At 38.0% G+C, this 21,798-nt stretch overlaps 1 protein-coding gene across 3 annotated transcripts in view; it reads left to right on the forward strand.

The window, feature by feature from the left end:
• The window catches only part of STXBP6 (syntaxin binding protein 6), a 95,201-nt gene that overhangs the window by 20,734 nt on the left and 52,669 nt on the right, over positions 1-21,798 (forward strand). For all 3 annotated transcript variants that reach the window (XM_048307783.1, XM_048307782.1, XM_048307781.1), the window contains one exon: positions 14,860-15,045. In XM_048307783.1, coding sequence (XP_048163740.1) covers positions 14,892-15,045 — 154 coding nt within the window. In that variant the 5' untranslated portion in view covers positions 14,860-14,891. The remainder of the gene's footprint in view (positions 1-14,859; positions 15,046-21,798) is intronic.

Below are 21,798 nucleotides of genomic sequence, written 5' to 3' on the forward strand. Positions count from 1 at the left end.
AGCAATGATTAGGTGGTGTTCTGAGTTTTCTTCCTTGTGGTTCTCTGCTCTCAGCACTTTGCCTGTCCTTTGCCAGTACCTTCTGCAGTAGTCTCTTTTGTGATCTGCTGTCCATTACTTAAAACCTCCTGAAAACGAGTAAAAATCAGTTTTGTTTGCTTGATTCCTTTGTTTTCCCTTACCCTGTCCTAATGAGACTTGGAATACCTGTGAGATAGCAGAAAGCTTTAGTAAGCACAGGCTTTGGATCCTGTTTGCTGCTTAGTGCGTTTACTCAAGCTGTTGCTGGTGTTCCTTGTGCAAACAGCTGCTGGTGGTTTTAAGTTGATCTTTTGTTTCTCACATTGGTTAAACCTGCCCAGGTGCCCTGTGAGCTGGAGGCTCCCTGTGTTTGTGGCACCAGGAGTGGTGAGGGCTCCCTGGGGTCTGGGCCATTGGGCCCTGGCCCACCAGGGGCATGGACACCTCCGTGGGGATGAGGTCAAGCCCAGGCTGGAGTATCAGCCCACCAGCAGGTGGGGGGGCTGGATCAGGCCTGCTGAGGGGAACTGTGGTCAGGCAGGGCTGTAGGGGTGGCCTGAGGCCAGGCTGGGATGTGGGCCCACAGGCGGGACTGGCTTGATGGGGCCCGTGGCCGCCTGGGGGGAGCTGGAGATGGGCCCTGCTGGGGCATTGCGGGCTGACAGCTCCAGGGGTGACATGGGATTCTGGGCAGGGTGGGGGAGCTCCAGGGGGACTGCACAGGGCCAGTGAGGCTGTCAGGGTCCTGACAAAACCTACACAAGATTTTAGCTGTAAAATTAAAATGCCTAATAGAAGAGTTTAAAATGTCTATATGAGGTGGTTGTCAGGTATGCAGAAGACAGGGCTGAGGATATTTTCTAGCACAGAAAGATCATGTACGTGTTGGCAACCTTTTATAACACCATAAAATGTAACTTTCAAAAAATTTGACTAGCTATTTCTTGAACATGCTTATTGTAAACTTCTCTTCCATAACAATGATATGGTGTACAATTTTAATATTTCTAGTTGTATATTGCTGCTGATACTTGTAACATACAATTTTCCTTTTTGGTCAGATCGAGCGTTATGGAAATAACAGCTTGTCATCACTTGTTTGCAGATGTCTTCTTGCTGAATTGTAGCCTACATTTGAAACTTGTCTGAGAAAAGCAGATTACTTCCACTATTGCATTCTCCATCTTTGTCTTTCCTTTCTCCTTTGTGCTAAACAGGAATTAGTATATGAAGAACTTCATTCATCTAATTCATGTGCCAGAGATCATATGGCTTACAGCAACGACAAAAAGTCTGAGACTTTTTCCCTATTGTTTTTGCTTTGTGGCATAATGAGACCTGGTTTTTGGGGTTGGCTGTACATAAAGGAAGAAAATTAGTAGTGCCATATATTAATCCTACTATGAGCACTATGTAAAAGCAAATGGTTTTGTGAAAGTATTTGCTGTGATATGCCATAATCAACCACTTGTTCCATTTGGGAGAGGTTTGCTTGCTGATTTGTTATTTAAGGTAGAAGGTCAGGTCATTCTAATATTATTTCTCATAGCTCTGAAACGAGATTGATCTCAAACTGATTGGGCAGAATGCAGTGGGACTGGGACAGAATCACTTCTCTGAACCCAGCAGTTACCAGCTGATGGCTGTGTGATGTATTGAACTTGGTTTGATGTAAGTGCACTCTAGCTGTTACATTCTGTACTTTTGTATCTTTGTCAGATAGCTGACAATGCCCTTAATAGGCCTGAATTAAACAGCTGTATGTTGATTGCTTTGATGCAAACCTAGAAAATCAAGGATTGTTGGGAGGTGGTGATTATAGCTTTTTATTTATTATTTTTCATATAAAAAAAGGTATTTTTTGTATCAAAATAAGCACACAGTTAACTAGGGAACTCAAGCTCAAGTTACATCTGTTTCTCAGAGTTGTTAGCCCCAGTTTGGGCTACATCTTTACTCAGATGAGTAAAGGCATACAGTTGTTGGTCAGTATGATTTTTCCAGACTATTAAAATTTCAGCTGCATGGATGCATGTCTCTTCTTGCATTTAGTATGAAAGCTGTGAGAAAGGTCACTCTTCTGCAGTATTGAATAGAATATAGGTTATTGAATAAAGACCAGAGATCCCCTTAAATTCAAGAAATGTAACATATTCGAGCATAAATAAAATAATTTGAAGTGAGGAGTTTGACAGTGAATTTGGAGTTGACTTCCAGTTCCATGGATTTCACTAAGGTATGGGTACTTAGCTTCCATTAATGTTTGAAGTGCCAGATTTTCTTCACTGGATGCAAATTAGATACACCTTAGAGTAGTGTTACAGAAGCAACTGGATAGGATGAATGTTAGAAAACAGTGAGCCGTGTGCAAACTTTAAAGCCAGAAACCTGAATATTTAGAAGTTACACATTTTTACTGTTCATAACCAGGAAATTCAATCTTTACTGGCAAGGCAGAGATCTTTTTCCTAAATAAGTTATTCAAGTGTCACCAACACCTACTACCATTTCAGTTTTTACAAAACAGTATTTAGAAAAGAGTAATGCAGGAATATGACTGTCATGCTTTATCTTTTGCATACAAAGTAAAGCCTGATTATTTTTTATTATGAGCAGGACGTACTGAAGGAATTAATTCATAAACAAAACATATGTCTCTCCAGCAGTTTTTTTGCTGGGATTGGAATGAGTCATGGGTTTGGGAACTGTGCTGGTCTCAGCGCAGTGAGATCACCAGAAGACTTAAGGGTTTTCGCTGTGCTTTCCAGAAAGCAAAAAAAATATTGCAAAGTTAGTAAAACTTACCCTCTTACACTTGCACATGGCCACCTACTTGTATGCCTTTTTGATACTAGGACCTCTCTTCAAGGAGAGCAGTTTCCTTTTATTCCCCACGAAAAGGATTGAAGGGACTTGGACAAAACTTTCTATATTAGTAAAAGTTAACAATCTGAATGTGATGAGAGGGAATGAAGAATGTCAGGAGTGGTGAGGAATGGTATGTTGTTGCCAATTAAGTTTTGGCCTAAATTTGTGTATGGATAAATACCATCATTGAGGGAAAAACTCTGAGTTGACTCACTAAAAGTAGTCCAAAAATGTTTCAAAGAAAATCAGATTTTAAATGTAAATTACTTGAAAAGCAGTGTTATAGCACTAGGAGATGGAAAATAGTCATTGAAAGTGAAGGTGTTCTCTTGTGCACTTGCCTTTTCTGAGATTTTATTTATGAAATATTAGTTTATTTATCTAGCTGAGTTATAAATTATTTACAAGAAGAAGTTGAAGTGACTCAGTGCTTCAGTTAATTCCTTCTAACTTTTGTAGGAGCTGTAGTAGGTTTTTAAATACTGTCCAGCAAGGGTATTTTATCTGTATTCTCTAGATTTGGTGCTGTAGTTCTTCAGGTGAGAACAATCAGTGATTTTGTTGGCAGAAATGTACGCAGTCATGTTAGCACAATCACTTTGCACTTGAGCTTTCCTTCCTGACACTTCATGAAATTCTATAAATTTGATTTGTATGGAAACTGATCCAGTCTCAGTCCCTTAAAAGAATCTAATATTTGTACCTCAGCTGCTGGGTCCCATGTTTCTGAAATACTTTGTTACAATGGCAGTCAGTGGCCCTGTCTCCACATCTCTTGCATATATTCCCACTTCGATATTCTCTATCTGACAATCTCATTAGGTGGTGGGGTCCTGTACTCCATTTATTAGTAACAGGGCCTCGCACAGCCTTATTGCCTCTTTAGGGTGTGATTTTCTATGGGAGTTTTAATTTTCAAAGTTTCTTTTATATTCATTAATATGTCTTAGAGACAGATGCATAGAAATTGAGGAAGAAAGCTTATCCTAAGACTTTTGAAGCATGAACAATTTCTTTAGGGCTTGTTTCTAAAGGAATGTGCAGGGATGAGGGTAACGTTTCAAGAATGAACTAACACAGTGAATTGTAGATTACTGCCAAAAGTAGTATGTATTCCTCCCACAGTCTCACTGTGTTGATACTAGTGTGCAGCTGCAAATTTTAGTATAGGATGAGTGTTCTAATGAATCAGGATATACTGGGAGATGAAGGATGTTGACCCCTTCATTTGGTAACATCCCACAGTTTAACTGACATAAGCTGCTACTGAAAAGCTTCTTTTTGGTTGAGGACAGGACTAAATTTATTTCTCTGTGAAACAGTATTCCTGCCTGTAAGTGGAGGTAGGAATTGTCCTTGAGCAATTGTACAAGTTGCTACTATTACATAGTAGTGGTTAGGTTTTGCACAAGTGGAGGATTTTCATAAGGCTGTTTATACTAGAAAAAGAATGATACGTTTGAGATAAACACATCTGTATCTACATGAATTTGTTTTCTAGGCTGCACACCACAACCAGGGCTGTGTGGCTGTTGGTTGTTTTCCCTTACCTTGTATTCACAAGTCTTAGTAAAGATGCAATATTTCTTCCTGTTGTTGGTACAGAAAGTATTTGTGGAATAAAAATCATAATTCTGTATGGGATATGTTCTTGTTCTTTTGGTTGGATGCCATTTTATCTAGGGGTGTGGCCATGTAAAATATGATGTGGGATGTATGAAGTTCATTTTGGCACAGAATTGTTGCAGAGTATTTGTTGCTGTGGACATTGTCAGTTACTATACTTACGAATTTGATAGGGGAAAATTGAAAATGCCACTCAATTTAAAAATGTGTATTTATCAATCAAGTGTGCATTTGGTGCTAAAATTATCTTTTCATAAGCCTGTGAAGATATATTGAGAGATGATGTTATTTCAGGGTCCATAGCTATGCCTACTGTTTAGAGACAGTGTAAATTATTCATTGTAAAGTTGCAGTTGACGTTAAAGTTGGAAGGGTATCTGACACATTGATTGAGCTGGTTTCTTCTGGGATTTGTTTAAAGGAAGATGTACATTGTATGTTTTGTTGTGTTTTTTGTTTGTTGTTTGGTTTGGGTTTTTTTAAACAGCCCTCTTAGTTTGACATGTGAAATGGGTAGATGCCTAATGACTATAAGTCTAATTTCTGTGTGCAGTAAGCATGGAATCACTCCTAAACATATGAAGTGAATGGTACAGGGGTTTTGTGTTGTATTGTCCTGTCGTGTCCCATCTCCCTGGACAGGATATTTCTTACACAAATGTAGGTGTTACTCCTTGGTCCACCTTCTCATGCCCTCATATTGGATTGTCTTAGTTTCAGGCATGCAAAATATACACAATTCTGCTAATGTTTTCACGTCAAATAAAGGTATTCCACTCTCTCTTTTCTGGCAAAATGTAAAAACACAATAGAACTAGAGAAGGATGTTTTTTGTTTGCTTGGGCTATTTAGGTTACCGTAACTCTTTCATCTTTCATTGTGCTGTTAAACTGTTGTTCTCAGAATTTAATGTAGAACTGCAAAATGTCACTATGTGTTTTACAGGTATCCCATACACCAATTATTATCACACTGATCTGTAAGAGATATTAATCTAAAACTTAATGGTTTGTCTGGATCCATAAACATGATGAAATCTTTCCCATCCTCAGGAAGTTACTACTTGCTCCCTGAAAGGAGTGCAGAAGGGAAAGTGGTATTTTATTTATTTTTTTATTTTTATTTTGGAAGAAGACTGTCTTGTTCCCAACAGGCTATCACTTGAAAAAATTTCTCCTTACCATCTCTGTATTTGATGGAAACTTTCTAGCTATTAAAGTAGGATAATTCTGCCACTGATCAGTGATTGCAGATTGCTATGGAAGTAAGTAAGGAGGACTTGAGAGGAGAGGAGAAAAGCCAATAGTTTCCTTTCTAGGTTTTCTCGGCTTTCTGTGAGACTGAACAAGTCAGTCATTAAAAAATCCCAACCACCCAAAACCAAAAACCCCCAAAAAACAAAACACACCCAAAACCCCCCCACAAAATCCCATAAATTTCAAACATTCCAGGTCTGTTTGCAGTTGGGTTTTTTTAAACTGGATTCTGTTGGGAGGGCAGAGCTAAGTAATCAAACATAGTGGGGTCTAGAAGCTGTGGATGACATTTTTGATAATTTCTGAGATGATAACATCCCTTGAACAAAACACTGGATCAGACCATTTTATTTTTGTAATTTCTTAAGCTTCCAGAACACTCTGTTGTTTTGCAAGCTTTGTTGAACTCACCCATTTTGAAGTGAGTGGTGCTTGTAATTGCTGGAGGATTCCTGGAAAGAAGTATGCAGCATGTCAGAAGTGTGTTCAGCTTGTGTTATTTGCCAAAAAAACCCCAAAACTGTACTTGTTTAACTGCTGCAAAGCATCAGAACACCGCCAACAGATGGTTTACTACTTTTACATAGTGCTTGTTTTCCCTCAAGAAAAACATTCATATAGTAGTTCATAGAGGTGTGTCTGCTCTTACAGAGATTTTAATATCCCCAGAACTGCATATATTTCATTCTTAAAGGCATGATGCATTTTGCTAGTAAGTTACTCTTCTTAGGCATTTGGAGTGATTGAAAAAAAAAAAGCTATTTATACTTACCAGGGAATGTTGATTCACCTTAAATGGATGAAATAAAATGCTTTAATACCTTGATGTTATGTTTTATTGTCTTCTCCCAAGTTATTACTGTGCATTTGTACTTTTCCCCAGCATTAAAGTAATATAAGGGAACTTTTTTTTTTCCTGATGTGGGTGTTAAAGGTTGCAGTTCAGGAAACTGAAAATATTTAGCCTGAGAGACCTGACTTTGTTCCCTCCTTCTCTTTTGGGATTTTTAATTTAATGGATGACTGTAATGTGCAGAAATTTGCAATTTGTACAAATATCAATTATGTGAGGAAAAATGGAAATGGAACTGGGAGGATTTGTAAAACCTTATTTCAGAGCATACTGAAGTACACTAGTTGAAGAAAGCAAGTGGCAAGGGCACTATGTGCCAGCTGTTAGCTCAAACAGTTTTGTGGGGTTTTATTTTTTTCTTTCTTTAAAACACCTTCAGCTGGTACTCTATGAATAACCTGTCTCTCTGGCAACCTGTACACTAAATTATGAACCCATTAAATGTGTTTTTTCAACTATCAGTACTTAATAAGTCAGAATCTTGTTCCTGTGAGATGTCTTGACAGAGTTGGTGATGTTAGTGTGTTGTAGTTATATGAGCTATACTGCAGTAATAGCATTGCATCATGTTTTGTATATTCCTATAGACAAGTTCTGATAGCAATGTAACAGACCCCGACTTTTAACCTGCCTTATTGCTATCCCTCTGTTTAACCCAACAACTAATGGAGTCAGTATACCAAGAAATTTTATACTATCTTGAGTCCCATTTGTTCTTATCAAGGAGAAGTCCCATATGAGCTCCTGTTTTAGCACTTTTTAGTAAGTTTGGTTCTTTGTAGCAAGTTTTGATTTTGAAAAGTTTTGTCTAGATTGGCTCCATGCCATGTCCTCAGTCAGTGATTTCAATATCTGATGAAAGTACATATGACATTTTGGGTTCTGTCTTTGAAGTGCAATTTCATCCTTGTAAACTATCGCTGCTGGGGGCCCATGGGAGCCCTAATCTTACCATCTGCACTTCATACAGCTGACACACAGTAGAGTGCACTATATCAGGGAGCCTGATCTGAGTAAAACCAAAACTAATCACTATTTTTTTTTGAGATAGCTTAAAACTGGATTAATTCTTGTCTAGTTCACTGCACTACTGCAGAAGCATTTATGGTGTCATAAGGAAGAGAAGCACAAAAAGAAATCACTAATTTCTGCCAGTACTATTGCTCAAGGTGGTCATGAGTTAAACATCACAAACTGCTGAAAGAAACTGTGTGTGTTCTAAACTACAGCCCTTCAAACTAGTTGCCCTTTCCTTGAGGAACATGGCTGCTCCTTCTCACCAGTATCCTTTAATCACATTTTTTTCATGATTTTTCTATGCCAAAATATGGACAAACGATGGAACAAGCAGCAATAGCTCAAATGCAACTTCAAACCAGTTGATTTGGGTTTGTGATAAAGTATTAGGCCATATGAATAAGTTGGAACTGCTTTAATGGTGCCTCTGATGCTGTCTCATGTGATATTTGTCATGGGTTTACTAAGGAAATTAAGTTCACATAAGAAAGTAGCATAAGATGTAGGAACACAGAAATGATTCAGAAGTGTATTCTAAGGAGTTGGTATCTTTCTAGTTCTAACTGCAGGAGTGAAAGGAGGCTGTGTTAGGTCTCAAACAATTTTAACTGTCCAAAGTGATGACACACCGAATGTACCTCCTGACTTTTGGTGGGTGTCAATCTAGAGAATTGCTAGTGTTAAAAGACAGAATTGGAATGTAAAACTATTGTACAGTAGGAGAAATACCCTTAAAGCAGTTAGTACAAAAATCCCCTGTGGAGTTGGAATAACTAGTTATTCAAATGTCAAATGTGGTTGGTTTTTTTTTCTTCCCCACAAAAAGATTGAAGAACATGGTGGATGTTGAATTGAAGCTCTTACCTTTTGCTGACTATGTGTGGCAGTAGCTGTATAAGGAGTAGTCACTCCTTATAGGAGTCTATAGAATATCTTGAGTTGGAAGGGGCCCATAGGGGTCACTAAGTTCAACTCCTTGCTCCTCACAGGACTACCTATAACTAAACCATGTGATTAAGAGCATTGTGCAGATGCTCCTTGAACTCTGACAGGCTTGGTGCGGTGACCCCTTACTTGGGGAGCCTGTTCCGAGACCAGCCAAGTAGTTCTTTCAGTTGAATCTGGTGCCATAAATAAAGCTGTGAGTCCGGACTTGAGGATTGCATTTCAGAAAAGATGTAGGCTAATGAGAAAAAGTATAGAGAGTTGAGGTGTTGTTTGGAGGAAGAAATCTCTGAGGAATGGCAGAAGAAACTGTTAACAGTCCCTCCTGCAAATGAAAGTCTAAGGTTGGGTATAATAACTGGTCTTAAGATCTAAACACTTCTGAAAGGTCATAAGAATTAAGCTATCCTCTTTAGGCTGATTTGCCATGTTATGCAAAAGTAGTAGTTCTTATTGCTATGAATGTCCCAGTGTCCTGAGGGCAAATTTCTACAAATGCATATCTGGTCTCTCTGTGGCTTAGTTAACATCTGACAGTTCCTAAATTTCTTGGTGAATTTCTGTGAGATTCAAAATGTTTCTGTTTCAAAAGGAGTCTTCCTGAGAAGTTCTTGACTGGCTTTTGGTAAACAGTTTTGCTGACTGGGTGATGCTGCTTAATGTGGTGTTGTCTATCTTTATTTTCAAATTCTTACATTCTCAAAATAATAATGACTTTCAGATTGTGGGACTCTCACAAGGAGAACCTGAGTGGGTCTCCAGCTGTTGCTCTTCACTCAGAAAGACCTGGAGAGGGCTGTACCACCCCTACAGAGATGCCTTTTCCTCCCTGGGGCAACTCCCAAAAACACCTCCAACTTTTCACACTGGTTCCAGGGGAAGGCATATTTAGGGAACACTGCTGCTTTTGGCAGTTAAGAAAATGCTGAAAGAATTAGTGTCCACTGGTTCTTGCATTATTACTTTATTAATTTCTTATGAATATAGTCTTCATCCAGAATGATATGAAAACATAAGCAGAAATTAGTTTTAATTTGCTGCAGTTCTTGAATACATAATTGTTTTCTCGCACACCTGTTTAAAGTAATCTACTAACAGTCTGCAGCCATTCACACACAGAATCGCAGAACAGAAACGTTATGTCTCATATTTGAGTTGGATTTTCCCAGATTGCAGTATTCTAGGTTCACTTCAGTGTTACATCCTTTTTGTGGGCTGGGATCCATGGTACTGTTTACTAGGACATTAGCTTCTAGATCTGGAACTGCTGTTTTCTTTTCAGAACAAGAAAAAGCTTTATGACCTGGAATACACAGTAACTCATCCCTCAATATGTCTCTGGTGCCTTCTTGTGCCACCTCCTACTTAATTTTCTGTACTGTTTGGAGACAGTTTAGGGGCACAGATTCAACCAAATAATACTGCATCTTCTCCTTTTGCTACACCTGGCTTGAGGAAGTACAGGTATTACTTACCATGATGCTCTATGTATGTATTTCACTTAGCAGAGCAGTGTGAAAATGAAAGCAGCTGCTCTGTTTTCCACATGAGAGTAGGACTGGTTCTCATTTACCCATTGGTGGGATTTCTGTGATGTCCCTGATAATCTGTCTTTGTAAGTAGATGTTGGGGTTTTTTGCAGGATGTTGGAGGAAGGTGTACAAAACTTGTAGGTGAACTTTATTTTTTTTTTTTTTTAAGGATTGTGTTAGAGACAAAATACACTCAAAGGTACCTTCCTTTTTTTGCATCCCTTTTTTTTTATTGCCTCTTTATAAATACATATTCCATTCAGAGCTCTTTGTCTTTTTAGAGCTGTAGGTCCATACAACTTGCACAGAATTCAGATCACCTTCCCTTGTAATGAAAGGTTATAGGAATTGCTTAGGGCCTCAGGCTGCCTGCCTCAGGTGAAGAAATGTGTCAAGCATTGAGGTATTTACTGGTTCTGTCTGACTGTAAGATCCTAGTACTGTGCATTTCTCCTCTCCTATTTTTTTTTCCTTGACAAGAAACATCACTTGTTCTCAGGCTGCACAGTATGGTAGCCAGTATAGTCTTTCCTGTTTCTTTTGCTTATTCTAGGAGTTTTTGAGAGATTCAGTGATTCAAACAAGGCTACTTCAAGGTTTCAGTAAACAATGCTGCTAAATTCCCATAACCAAACAATGGCTTGATTAAAAAGAAAGTTAATAAGGCTTGTATTTCTAATTTACAGTAAATTTTGCCATGTGTTATTTTTGGATTAGGTGGGCTACAATATAAAGCTTCGCTTAAAAGACAGGAAAAAAGTCACTTCATAGCATGAAATATTCAAGTTTTGCATTTAGGAGCTGCTGCTCTCTGAAGCCTACTTATGTCCAGTTGAGCTTGATTGGGCAGTTTATTTTGTAATTACATACGTAAGTGAAAACACATTTCTTGTTTCTAGTTTGAACTGCTACAAATACAGTTACAGTTTCATAATTCTCGTATTTTGGAATTAATACATTGTTCAAATGACCCAGTCATAGCTGAGAGGTTATTTGGAAAAATAAATTGGAAATGTGACAGCCTGCAAATAACTCTGGAGAATGATTGAGTTTCTTTCCAGTAAACACTTCTAGAAGTCGTAAACCCCTGTTAGTAGGAAGTAATAGAATCTTTCTGGCTGCTGCTGTTGTCCTAATCTAAATAAATACCTGTCAAGCAAAGTTAGATTTGAAAATAGAAGGATGACAGAAGATCTGATTTATTTTTTTTTATGTTCAAGCATTTTAAAGATTTTACCTCGACTGTTTTAGAATAAGGTTGGTCTACTGATTTGATCCTTGTTTGCAGAGCTAATTAAACTTGGTGTTATTCCTTTAGGATAAAGTAACACTTAAATGTATTGTAAACCAACTTTTGGAACTTGTATGTTCTAATATTTGTTCCTTAAAGATTTATAAGTTAGTTGCCTCGGGTTTAAAATAATTTTTTGCTTTTTCCAGAGTTGTACTAGCTATTTGTTTGAGATGACAGCAAATACAGGATTTTGATGACCTGTAATATTCCAAGTAGTTTAAACACTTCCGGCAAGTAAATACCAGGCAACTAGCACAATAGCAAAAGCTGTTCTTTTGGCAACAGCATCTTGAAATTATTTCCTAAAGTAGATGTCCTCTTTCAGGATAGTGGCTTTATTAAAAGCAGATTTGAGTGCTTGCTAGTGTTACTATTCCAAGAATAGTGGGTTGCTCAGATGATTTCACACTGCAGGCAGCATTTCAGTGGTTAGCCTGTCCTGTGAGCCCATCCCTGTTTGTGATTAAACTAAAGATCCTTGAAAATAGCACGGTTTGGCATACTGAACATTTTTTCCTTTTTTTGGAAACCATTACGTCCTCTTCCATCTCTTGCTTTGTATTTCATTTCTCCTTTCTAATTTACTCCTATTTGAATTCTGCTATATGCTGAGGATTAGTTTTCCCAGTTCTTTCTGCATACCTATACCCTCAACAAAGATACTGTAAATCTCCTCTTTTCCACTTATTTGCATAGAGTCCTATGAAACATGTGGGTGTAAAGATAAAGTAGCCATTTGCTGGCTGTGTGCCTGAAAAGAGTCTGAGATTCTGGCTGACCAGAAAACAGTCCAGTTTTTTTTGTACTGAACACGTGGGATCCATTAAGGATTCAGCTTAATTATCTTGGTTTTATTTAATCTTCTTTTTAAGGAATTGCCTTTAATTGCTGTCCCTTCACATGCTCCTACAGGAATAGTCAGCTGTTCATAGAGGAAGTTTTTAGAGATAGAAATATAATGGAGAAGAACTGTAGTAGAGAAAGATGTGAGAAGATGCAAATGAGCAGCGCATTGCAGACACTTTTTCAAATCCACACAGGAATCTGCCCTCTCTGTGTTTCTGTTGCATGCTGGAGACACAGTGTAAATGCTGACATCCTGTTCCATAGTGCTATGATAGGAGTGAAAAATTGCAGAAGGAAAATGGGGTCTTTGTTCAGCCAAAAGCATCATTATAATAATTTGAGTGGAAGTAAATATATGGAACAAAGCATGTGAGGTAGGAAATGTGGTCTCTCTTTCTGGACTCCTAGGTTTACTAAAACCTTTAAATCCCCCTTACCTCTGAAGCGTTAACGTTACAAGCAGTAATGCACTGTCTCAGAGTGCTCAGAGATCCTCCAGTAAAGTTTCTTTAAGGCATTTTATTTTGTATTTGAGTACAAATGGGAGGAAAAAGTTCATGTTCCAATGCATGAGTTCATATGGGCCATGAGTGGAAACTGCTGATGATTTAAATTTGTCCTGGAATGTGCACCAAGAGAAAAACATTATTTTGCAAAGAAATATGCATATACAACATGAAGTTGTCCATGTACAGGCAGTGCTTTGGGTTTTGTTTTCTTGTACGAGGAGAGGGGTTTTGTTGGAGAATGGGAAAAAATGAGACTTATTCATGTTCCTTGAGGAAGTCTTTTTTTTTTTTTTTTTTTTTTTTTTAAGTAAAACTGGCAAAGATTGTATTATCTCCAGTTGTGAAAACGAGGAGCATTGGAAGGCTTTATCTTAAGCAAAGGTCTTTTGCATGCATCTACTAGTACATAGGGAGAAGGTTGCTTATTTGAATTCAGCTGCTGATTTTTTGACTTACGAAAAACAACTTCATCTAAACTATATTGACATCTCAATCTCAGAAGTCTGTTTGTACACAGGCACTATTAGTTATTTTCTTTAAATAAATAGGCTTCTGTGGTTTGTGTTAGTGTCAGTTTTCACATCACATTTGGCAGCTGTGTTAAGTACACACTGTGTTAGATTATTGCGTGAATATGGCATCTGAAGCTGTTTTCAACCAAGTACTGGGAACAGAAGGATCACAATCTCTGCAGCCAGGAGTGCACGCTTCAGTTGGAGGTTCCAGTCACAGCATTTGGTATCTACTTTGCCTGTCTGCCTACAGCTTCTGGTAGATGTATATAAAATGACAAAGCCAATATCATAAATAGTGACAACAAAACATTGATTCTGAAAGTGTTAAGACACTTACTTTGCTGGTAGTATGCACACAAAAAATAATGGATCCATGACTCTCTTGGATCCATGATAATATAATTTATCTGTAATTTATTTACATTTCTTTTAAATTGTGGTAAATATCAAATGATCCCGCAGGCAGAATTATCAGATAGTTCAGGCCTGAGTATAATCTTCTTCATACCAAGAAAGCTAAGGATGTTAAACTTCTGTCAGCTTTCAAGTCTTAGTAATGCAGAAATGAGTAAATTAATCTATGTGTATTGGAGTGTCATTATGTATGAACAATTAAAGGTGTCATTCAGCAGTTTCCATGAATGGGGGCCTGTGTATGTATTATAAGACTTCAGAACTAACCAGAGTTATAGGTTACACAAAGAACTTGTTAATGTCCCCTCGGAGTTCTCCCTCCTTTAGTTAGCCTCTTCTGTAAGCTGTGTTGAGTTTTGTTTTGTGGGACACCCATGATTAAGCAGCTTCCCTCCTCCCTCCCTGTTCTCTACAAGGATTTTTTCCTCTACAAATGCGTATGTCTCTCCTGAGACAAATGTCTCTCCTAAGTCAACTGTGCTGTTTCATTACGAAACACACTGAGGAACTGACCTGGGTCAAAATTACTTAGCACAAAAGTAGAGGTGTGGTTTTGTCTGCGTTGACCCCGATGGTGTCTCTGACACTGTTTCCTTTGCAGTTGCCCAGTTAGTAATTCCAGAGGAGTTGAGGGGATGAGGTGCTAAAGCTGCAAGAGGTGCAAGAGCTGTGCAATCAAGTACTGTCACCAAGAGCAGTGCTCCTGAAGGAACAATTTCACCAAGTCTGAAGCTTTCTCTATCTTCTGTGTGCCAGCATAACCACAGTGCTCCTTCCCAATGCCCTTGCACTGCTTTCCCTGTGAATGTGGGGCACAGATCTGAGCTTCCCTCACTTATCAGAGGGGGAATTAATGAAGCTTTTATGCTGCATGAAGTTAAACAGGTTGTTTCTCTGAGAAGATTTTGTGACATACTGAAGTGCTAGCATGAATGGCTTCTGCCCAAAATAAGTTAAGCTAGTATAAGCAAATTTAAGAAGTGTGGAGAACAACTTCAGTGAAGACACTTAAATACTTGGAAAATTCTGCCTCTAAGAATATGAAATTATTTTCTAAATTTTTTGAGGCATTAAAAACTTTCTTTGAAGGTCAGAGTTTTTAATGACTTTGATATAACTTAAGAGTTTCTAATATTGTTTTGTATTTATGATTTTATTTTTAGGGAGCAGCAGTCTGCTATACCTTTGATCTACAATGAATGCCAAATCTGCAATCAGCAAAGAGATTTTTGCCCCACATGATGAAAGGATGCTGGGAGCTGTTCAAGTGAAAAGAAGAACAAAAAAAAAGATTCCTTTTCTAGCTACTGGGGGTCAGGGTGAATATTTAACATACATCTGCCTGTCAGGTAAGATTAATGACTTTTGACATCCAGTTATTTGTTTAGGCTTATCTTTGATTAACTGATTAGCTGGTGTCTGTAGCATAAGGAGCTGGGTGATTCCAATCTTCATAATGTAATCAGAGAATTATAGCACTTATACCTTTTGTCTTGAGGAACCACGTGCTCTAGGCTATTTATATTTATATAGTATAATAAATTGAACAGGTGGTTTCATTGTTTAAAAAACCCCTAGGTGTTCTCTCACATCACAGCTGCAGAGTATGAACAAATAGAATAGTTGGTAACAGTCTTTCCTTAGTCAGATTAAGATATTTCTTAGAAGGATGAACTTTTCAGGACATTAAAATGATATACAATGCCATGTTTTTATGCCATGTTTCAATGTCTGCCAACTGAGTGTGTGTGAATACTTTTGGTATTTTAGGGAGATTTAGTCACTTAGGTTTTTAGGCGTATCAGTTGCTCCCTTTGAGTGTGTACATCATGCTGGAAGTACAAAGAGTGGCCAGAAGAAGTGTTCTGTGAATCTCAGAAAAGTGCAATTATTTTTGGACTAAATGAGAGTGTTATATGGACTCTTTCGAATTGTGGGTTTTTTTTAAAAATAATGTTAAAACTTTCAAAGCATAGGAGGTAAAACTCAGTGACTCTATTACTGTTCTAAGGCATCACACATCCACCCTGAAAATGGACATTTACTGAATGTTACTAGATGTTATTTGCATACATATGTACAAATGCTTATGTTAAAGTACAAACTGCAGAGGATATGCACACGGATACTGAGGTCAGTGAGACAAAACAGAAGACTTTTCATTTACAGCTGCTTGTCATTATAGGATCATAGAATATCCTGAGTTGGAAGTGACCCACAAGGATCATCGAGGCCAACTCCTGACCCTGTATTTTGGTAACCCCAAAAATGGCACCATGTGTCTGAAAGCATTTCCAAACACTTTGTGAACTCCGCCAGGCTTGGTGCTGTGACCAGTTCCCTTGGGTGCCTGTTCAGGGGTTTGAACACCATCTGAATAAAGAACCTTTTCCTGATACTCAGCCTAAGCCTTTCCTAACAGTTTCAAGCTGCTCCTTCAGGTCCTATCAGTGGTCATGAGAGCGAAGAGATCAGTGCGTGACCCTCTGCTTCCCCTCTTGAGGAAGCTGTAGACCACAATGAGGTCTCCCCTCAGTCTCCTCTCAGGCTGAGTAAACCAAGTGACCTCAGCCATTCTGCCCACATACAGAGCTTCAAGGAAGGATTTAAAAATTGATTCACCTAGGCTGTTCCCTAGACTTGTGATTGGGATACTCTGTTTGGATGTAAGAATTGTAGGTTTCAGTCTTCTCAAGGTATAGATGAAACTAACCTAGGCCTCCCATCTCTTAAAGAAATGTTCACATCACTAATGTTTTTAAACAAAGTTAAGCTCTTCTTCCTTTGGCAGTCATGTTTTTCAAATGTCAGTCCAATTGTTTTTCTAAGTCTCCTTGTAAAGAGCAATCATGTTCTAAATCTGTGCAGTAAGTTTTGGAATACACAGGTATTTGATACCCATGTTCATGATTAAAGGTTAGAGATGTGATCTATGCTTACAATTTTCTGTAGGTGTTTTTTTTTGTTTTGTTTTTTGTTTTTTGTTTTTTTTTTTTTTTTTAATTGCTATTCTGGAAAACTTAGCCTTTCTTCAGCTCTCCCATCCCATATTTATATGTATCAGTCAACATGGATTTTAAGACAGTGAGTGGTCTTGAATGCATTTATTGTTTTTCTGCCACAGGATAGCATATTATGAGTAAGGAAGAAATATCAGGTGTCCTGACTTGAGCAGAGTTTGTCAGTTATGATAAGGAAAGGCATTCAGGATCTAAATAAAATTACTTTGTGGCAGACACTACATATTGGTATTGCGAGAACCCTCACAGGTGGCTTGCTGTTTGTGGGGTTTTGAACAGATCTGAGACCAGGTTTTTTCATATACATTTATTTTATGTTACAAAAGCAAAGTATATTTGGTAATTTCAGTAGGCAACAAAGTGAGCAGGGAGAGGACTGCCTGGCTCTGATGTCACATTCCAAATAGTCTGATCAGGAAGATTATGCAATTCAGCAGGGTCAAGTGCAATTAGTTATTTATTCAGGAATCATCAAAGGCACAAAACCGAGCATTGGGGAGCAACTGTTTCTGCCACTGTGTTTAAAAGAAATTGTGACGAGGATAAACTGTAATTTTTGCCTATTCCTGATGGCTGTGAAGCAGTAATGGTTTTAGTTGCAGCAAGAAGTTGTTACAGAAGAAGTTTTTGTTTAGTAAGGCTAAGTTAATGTGGGCATGGCAATTTAGCTGTGCTCCAAACTGTCCAAGACAGACTGTATCTTGGGATAACAGAATACACTTGATTACCTTCCTTTTTTGATGTAATTATGTACAGTGAAGCAGACAGAGTGGTGGCTAGCTCTGGATTTGTGTTTACATTTTGACCAACACATGCTTTAATGCTGAGTGTTGCAACCTCTCCCATGGAAATGCCTTTACCAGCCTTTGACTCTTGTCCCATTTTTGCCAGGTTTGCTATGTATTAGGTAAACAAAGTGACTGGAATATCTCTCTCTTCATAGATTTCTTGGACTAATTCAGTTTGGCCTTTGCTGAAAGGAATTTGATCATTTACTCTTTAGAACAGAATTTGTCAGTTGAAAGAACAGAAACTGACTCTTTATATCCTTAAGGGATATAAGTATTTGGGAATATAAAATATCTTGTCTAGTTGCAGTTTCAACCAAGATATGGTACAGAAAATGAAGCATCAGCCACTGTGACAGCTGCTTCTATTTACTGCTCAGTTTGTATCTGAGAAAATACACAAATTGTTATAACCAGAGTTAAATGTTTTCCTTTCAGTGTTGAATTGAAGTTTGGTGTTGAAAATACATCCTATCATAGTTGTTGTTTATTTGAATTTCTGAAAGCATGGATAGCGATGCTGAGCAGGGAGAATGCCCTCAGGTCTCAGAGATGGGATAGTGAACCATTAAAAGAAAAAAATACTGAGCAGCGCAAGATAGGAGAGTAAGGGAGATTCTTCCTTAATATTGGTATTTCAAGTATGTACTGGGTTTTTTAACTTTACAATATTGAATACTGAGTTGGTTAGAAATGAACATTAATGCTCCAAAGAGGTATATCTAAAGCCTGTAATCTGAAACTGGAGACAGATTAAGTTAAGAAAGCTGTAGTGAGACTGCTTGACAGCCTGGTGGAAATCAAGCAGCTGGGTTACCTGCAGCTTTCTAGCGTAGTGTTGGAGCTAGCCAAGTTAAACTGGCAAACAGAGCCAAGACAGATCTTTAAGGAGTTACTCAGTTGAAGAATAACAAGAAATGAGTAGACAGATGGGAAACACAGAGGTGGGGTGGCTGTAGGCAGAACAGAGAAAATGAAAACTGGGATTATTTTGTAATGTATAAGAGGATTTAACACAGAGAAAAGACAAGAAATTCAAAGCTGAAAGTGGATATTTATCACCTCCTCCACACTAGCAGACCTAGTGATAGTTATTGGATCAGATCTAAGTTTTAATTTTGTCACCATTGTCTTATATAATTGAAACATAATTGTTTAAAATAGTTCTTAGCCTTATTTAGAATTCTGAATTAAGTATAAAATACTTAAAAGGTCACTTCAGAAATATAGGTCATTGGCTTCTTGGTTGTGCAGAGTTCTATGTGTGTTATTTCTTTGACACTATCATTACATTTTTTAAATAACTTCTATTATTTAAAAAGACTTTTAATGTCATTATGCATTGGAAATGTTCCAGTTTGTGTGTATGGATGTTGCGCTGACCTTTCAGGATTAAATATCTATTGCAGTGGTGGTGAACTGAATGAACCATATGGTTCCTTTTGAACCTGAATTCTTTTGTGTAGTAGCACTCAGCTTAGTTGCACCAATGTTTCTAGTCCTTCTGCTGAAAACCTTGGGATTAGAGTATAAAGCCTAATTTCTTTAAAATCAAGAGGGAAACATTTTACCCCTGTGGTTATGACTTTTAATAGTGTTCTTTCTTTGCCATCTCCAAATTAAATTAACACTGTCAGTTCAGGGCTTTATTTGAACGGCTTTCATGCAGAAGTACAATCCATCAAGAATGGTGCTAGAAAAGCCAAAAGGAAATGCAAAGAAATCATAAGAAATAATACACAAAAATAAGATGCATGTGCAGGGGGAGAGCCTATTGGGCTTTTTCCCTTCTTTAAAAGTTGACTTTATTGACCATATGACAGACTTGTTCAAAAGATAGGCAGTCAATAATTTAAAAAGATTTTTGCATTTACCACAATAGGCTGCTGGCTTTTAGGTTTTTTTTCTTCTAAGTATACAGAGAGACTGAGACTTGGTTTATGAGCTTAAATAGTTCTGTGGATATCCTCATTTGTACGCTTACAGCTGATACCTAACCGCCATGCTCAGTTACACTTGCAATGGGAGCTTTTGTACTTTGATATTTCGGCTGTAAGGCCATGGTGTCATGAAATTGTTTTTCCAATTACAAATCTGTTGTTCCTCCCATACTGGCTGCTCGTGGAATAGAATGTAACCCAGGATTGACCTAAATCTCTTGCTCCTTTTGAGATCACTTGATGTGGCTGCCATAATTTCATGGGGAGTTCAAGGGCAGGATAAGTGCAATTGAGTTTTCAGCATGGTGGCTGAACTGAAAATTGGGAAGTAGTGAGAAGGAACTTGTTATCAAAAGAGTTCCGTTTTCTCCTAATGTGTTCTTATTTTCCGTTTGAGTTTTACTGAAGTGACAATCTCCCAGGATTTTTTCAGAGTTTTCTTACTGAAGAAAACATCCCATTTTCAGGAGCTTATAGTGCAGAGAATTCTCATGTTTCCTTTTCAGGACATGAGAAACCAAGTAAATGTCATTTTCCACTGACTTTCCAGGAGAATGCTCTTATTTGTCTGCCCAAAGGCTGTACTGATGTATTACTGAGTGTTTTGTGGTCTGGGGATAGAGGGTGGTGGTGGTAATTTCCCTCTGTTTAAATGTTGTATTAAGGAGTGAGAATGTTACTTCAGTGTTCATCATACTCACTTTCAATCTGACCCACTTAGATGTCAGACTCTATTGAATATTTGATTATTTATACAACATAGGTCATGGCTGACATAAGAGATTTGGTCAGCCCAGAAGAACACACCAGCAAAATGGTGGTCCAGTCTTCTTCAAGCTCTGAGCTGGACTGCTGTTTGCAGACAGCTGCAGGCCAGTTGTGGTGCTTTGCCCAGCCCCATGGACACGGACTGGACCATGGCTGAACATCTGGGCATAGACTAGGATGTTTAGCAATGGCTGCTTGTTGCAGATGTTGGCTTAAAGATTCATGTTCTGTCCCTCAGAGGAGTTAGATGTCAAGCATTCCTGTTCTGGATGAGTTCCTTGAATGTTAACCATTGGTATAAAAAGTGTGGCTGCTGCCATCACTAATTCTCTGCCTAACACTTTAGCGTTTTATCTGAAAATACCTGATAAAACTTCCTGATTGCCAGTGGAGAAACTCCAGAATTCAGTGGAGAGGACTTTACAATGCAGAAAACACAGAAGATAAATGTACTATTCCTTGTTAGCTCTTTTAGTGTCAAAGTACAGACATGTTGGATACTTTCTTCAGTTGGCTACTGATCCTCTAAAACTTTCTTGTGCAGAGTCATTGGCTGCTTTTGCTTCAAGTTACCCAGGGATAAAACCTACACAGATACTGTGCAAAGTTTGCTTTCATGTTGACTAAGTCAAAGTTGTACAGTTTGCTAGTGTGGGTGGAGTTAAACTGATGTAACATTCTGTGGTTTCCACATACATGTCATTAGATTCCAGTCTCATGGCAACTTCTCTGTGTTTATTCCTGGAGTCCCATGGAGTGATGCCTCTGACTGCCTTGTAAGTGCTCAGTGAAATGTTTTATCATTGCTCATGCAGCTGGGCTGGTGCAAATGTGTGCACTAGAATCTCTGGCCATGAGAAACAGTAACAACTTCAGCTGACCTTTATTCATATGAAACCATTACAACTAGTATTATAGTTGTAAAAAATAAAGTACAGTGATGAAGATGCTATGAGGAGAGCCCTTTTTTTTTTTTTTTTTACTGTAAAATAGTGAGTCATTGCTACAGCTAGCTCTGAAAAGTGATATAGTTTGCTGTTTGGGAAGAATCTGTGGAAGCGTGCCAGGAATGGCTTTTAAGGTGACTGGTTTTGCCTTTAGGATAGCAAGATGCCCTGAGAAATCACTTCACTTTACTTGTAGAGATATAGACAGTTTGTTTCTTTTTAATGCAATATTACATAGGTTAATTTTTTTCAGAGTGTCTTCAGCACAGAGGGAAAATAATCAATTATATATTTTCTGATGAATAAACTACAACTCTTTTTTTTCTTCATTTTACTGCTAGGTATCTTTTGATATGCTTAGGTGTAAGTGTGTTGGTATATACCTGTGTAAAGTGTAACCATACTAAATTCTTTAATTTTTATTTAGTCTTTATACAGTAATTGTTTTTACTACCAGTAAGTAAATATACAGAGGTGTTGTCAGCCTTCATATGCTATTTCCTGTCTGCTTTAACATTTTTTCCAACTGTATTTTTTTGAATTTTTCAATTCAAAAAGCTGGGAAACAATTTTCTGGATGTGTACAGTGCACTGTTTGTATAAAACTTAGTTGATAATTGGAGTTCATAGAAGGCATTT

This window comes from Corvus hawaiiensis, chromosome 6, assembly GCF_020740725.1.
Source record: "Corvus hawaiiensis isolate bCorHaw1 chromosome 6, bCorHaw1.pri.cur, whole genome shotgun sequence".
Lineage (NCBI taxonomy): Eukaryota > Metazoa > Chordata > Aves > Passeriformes > Corvidae > Corvus > Corvus hawaiiensis.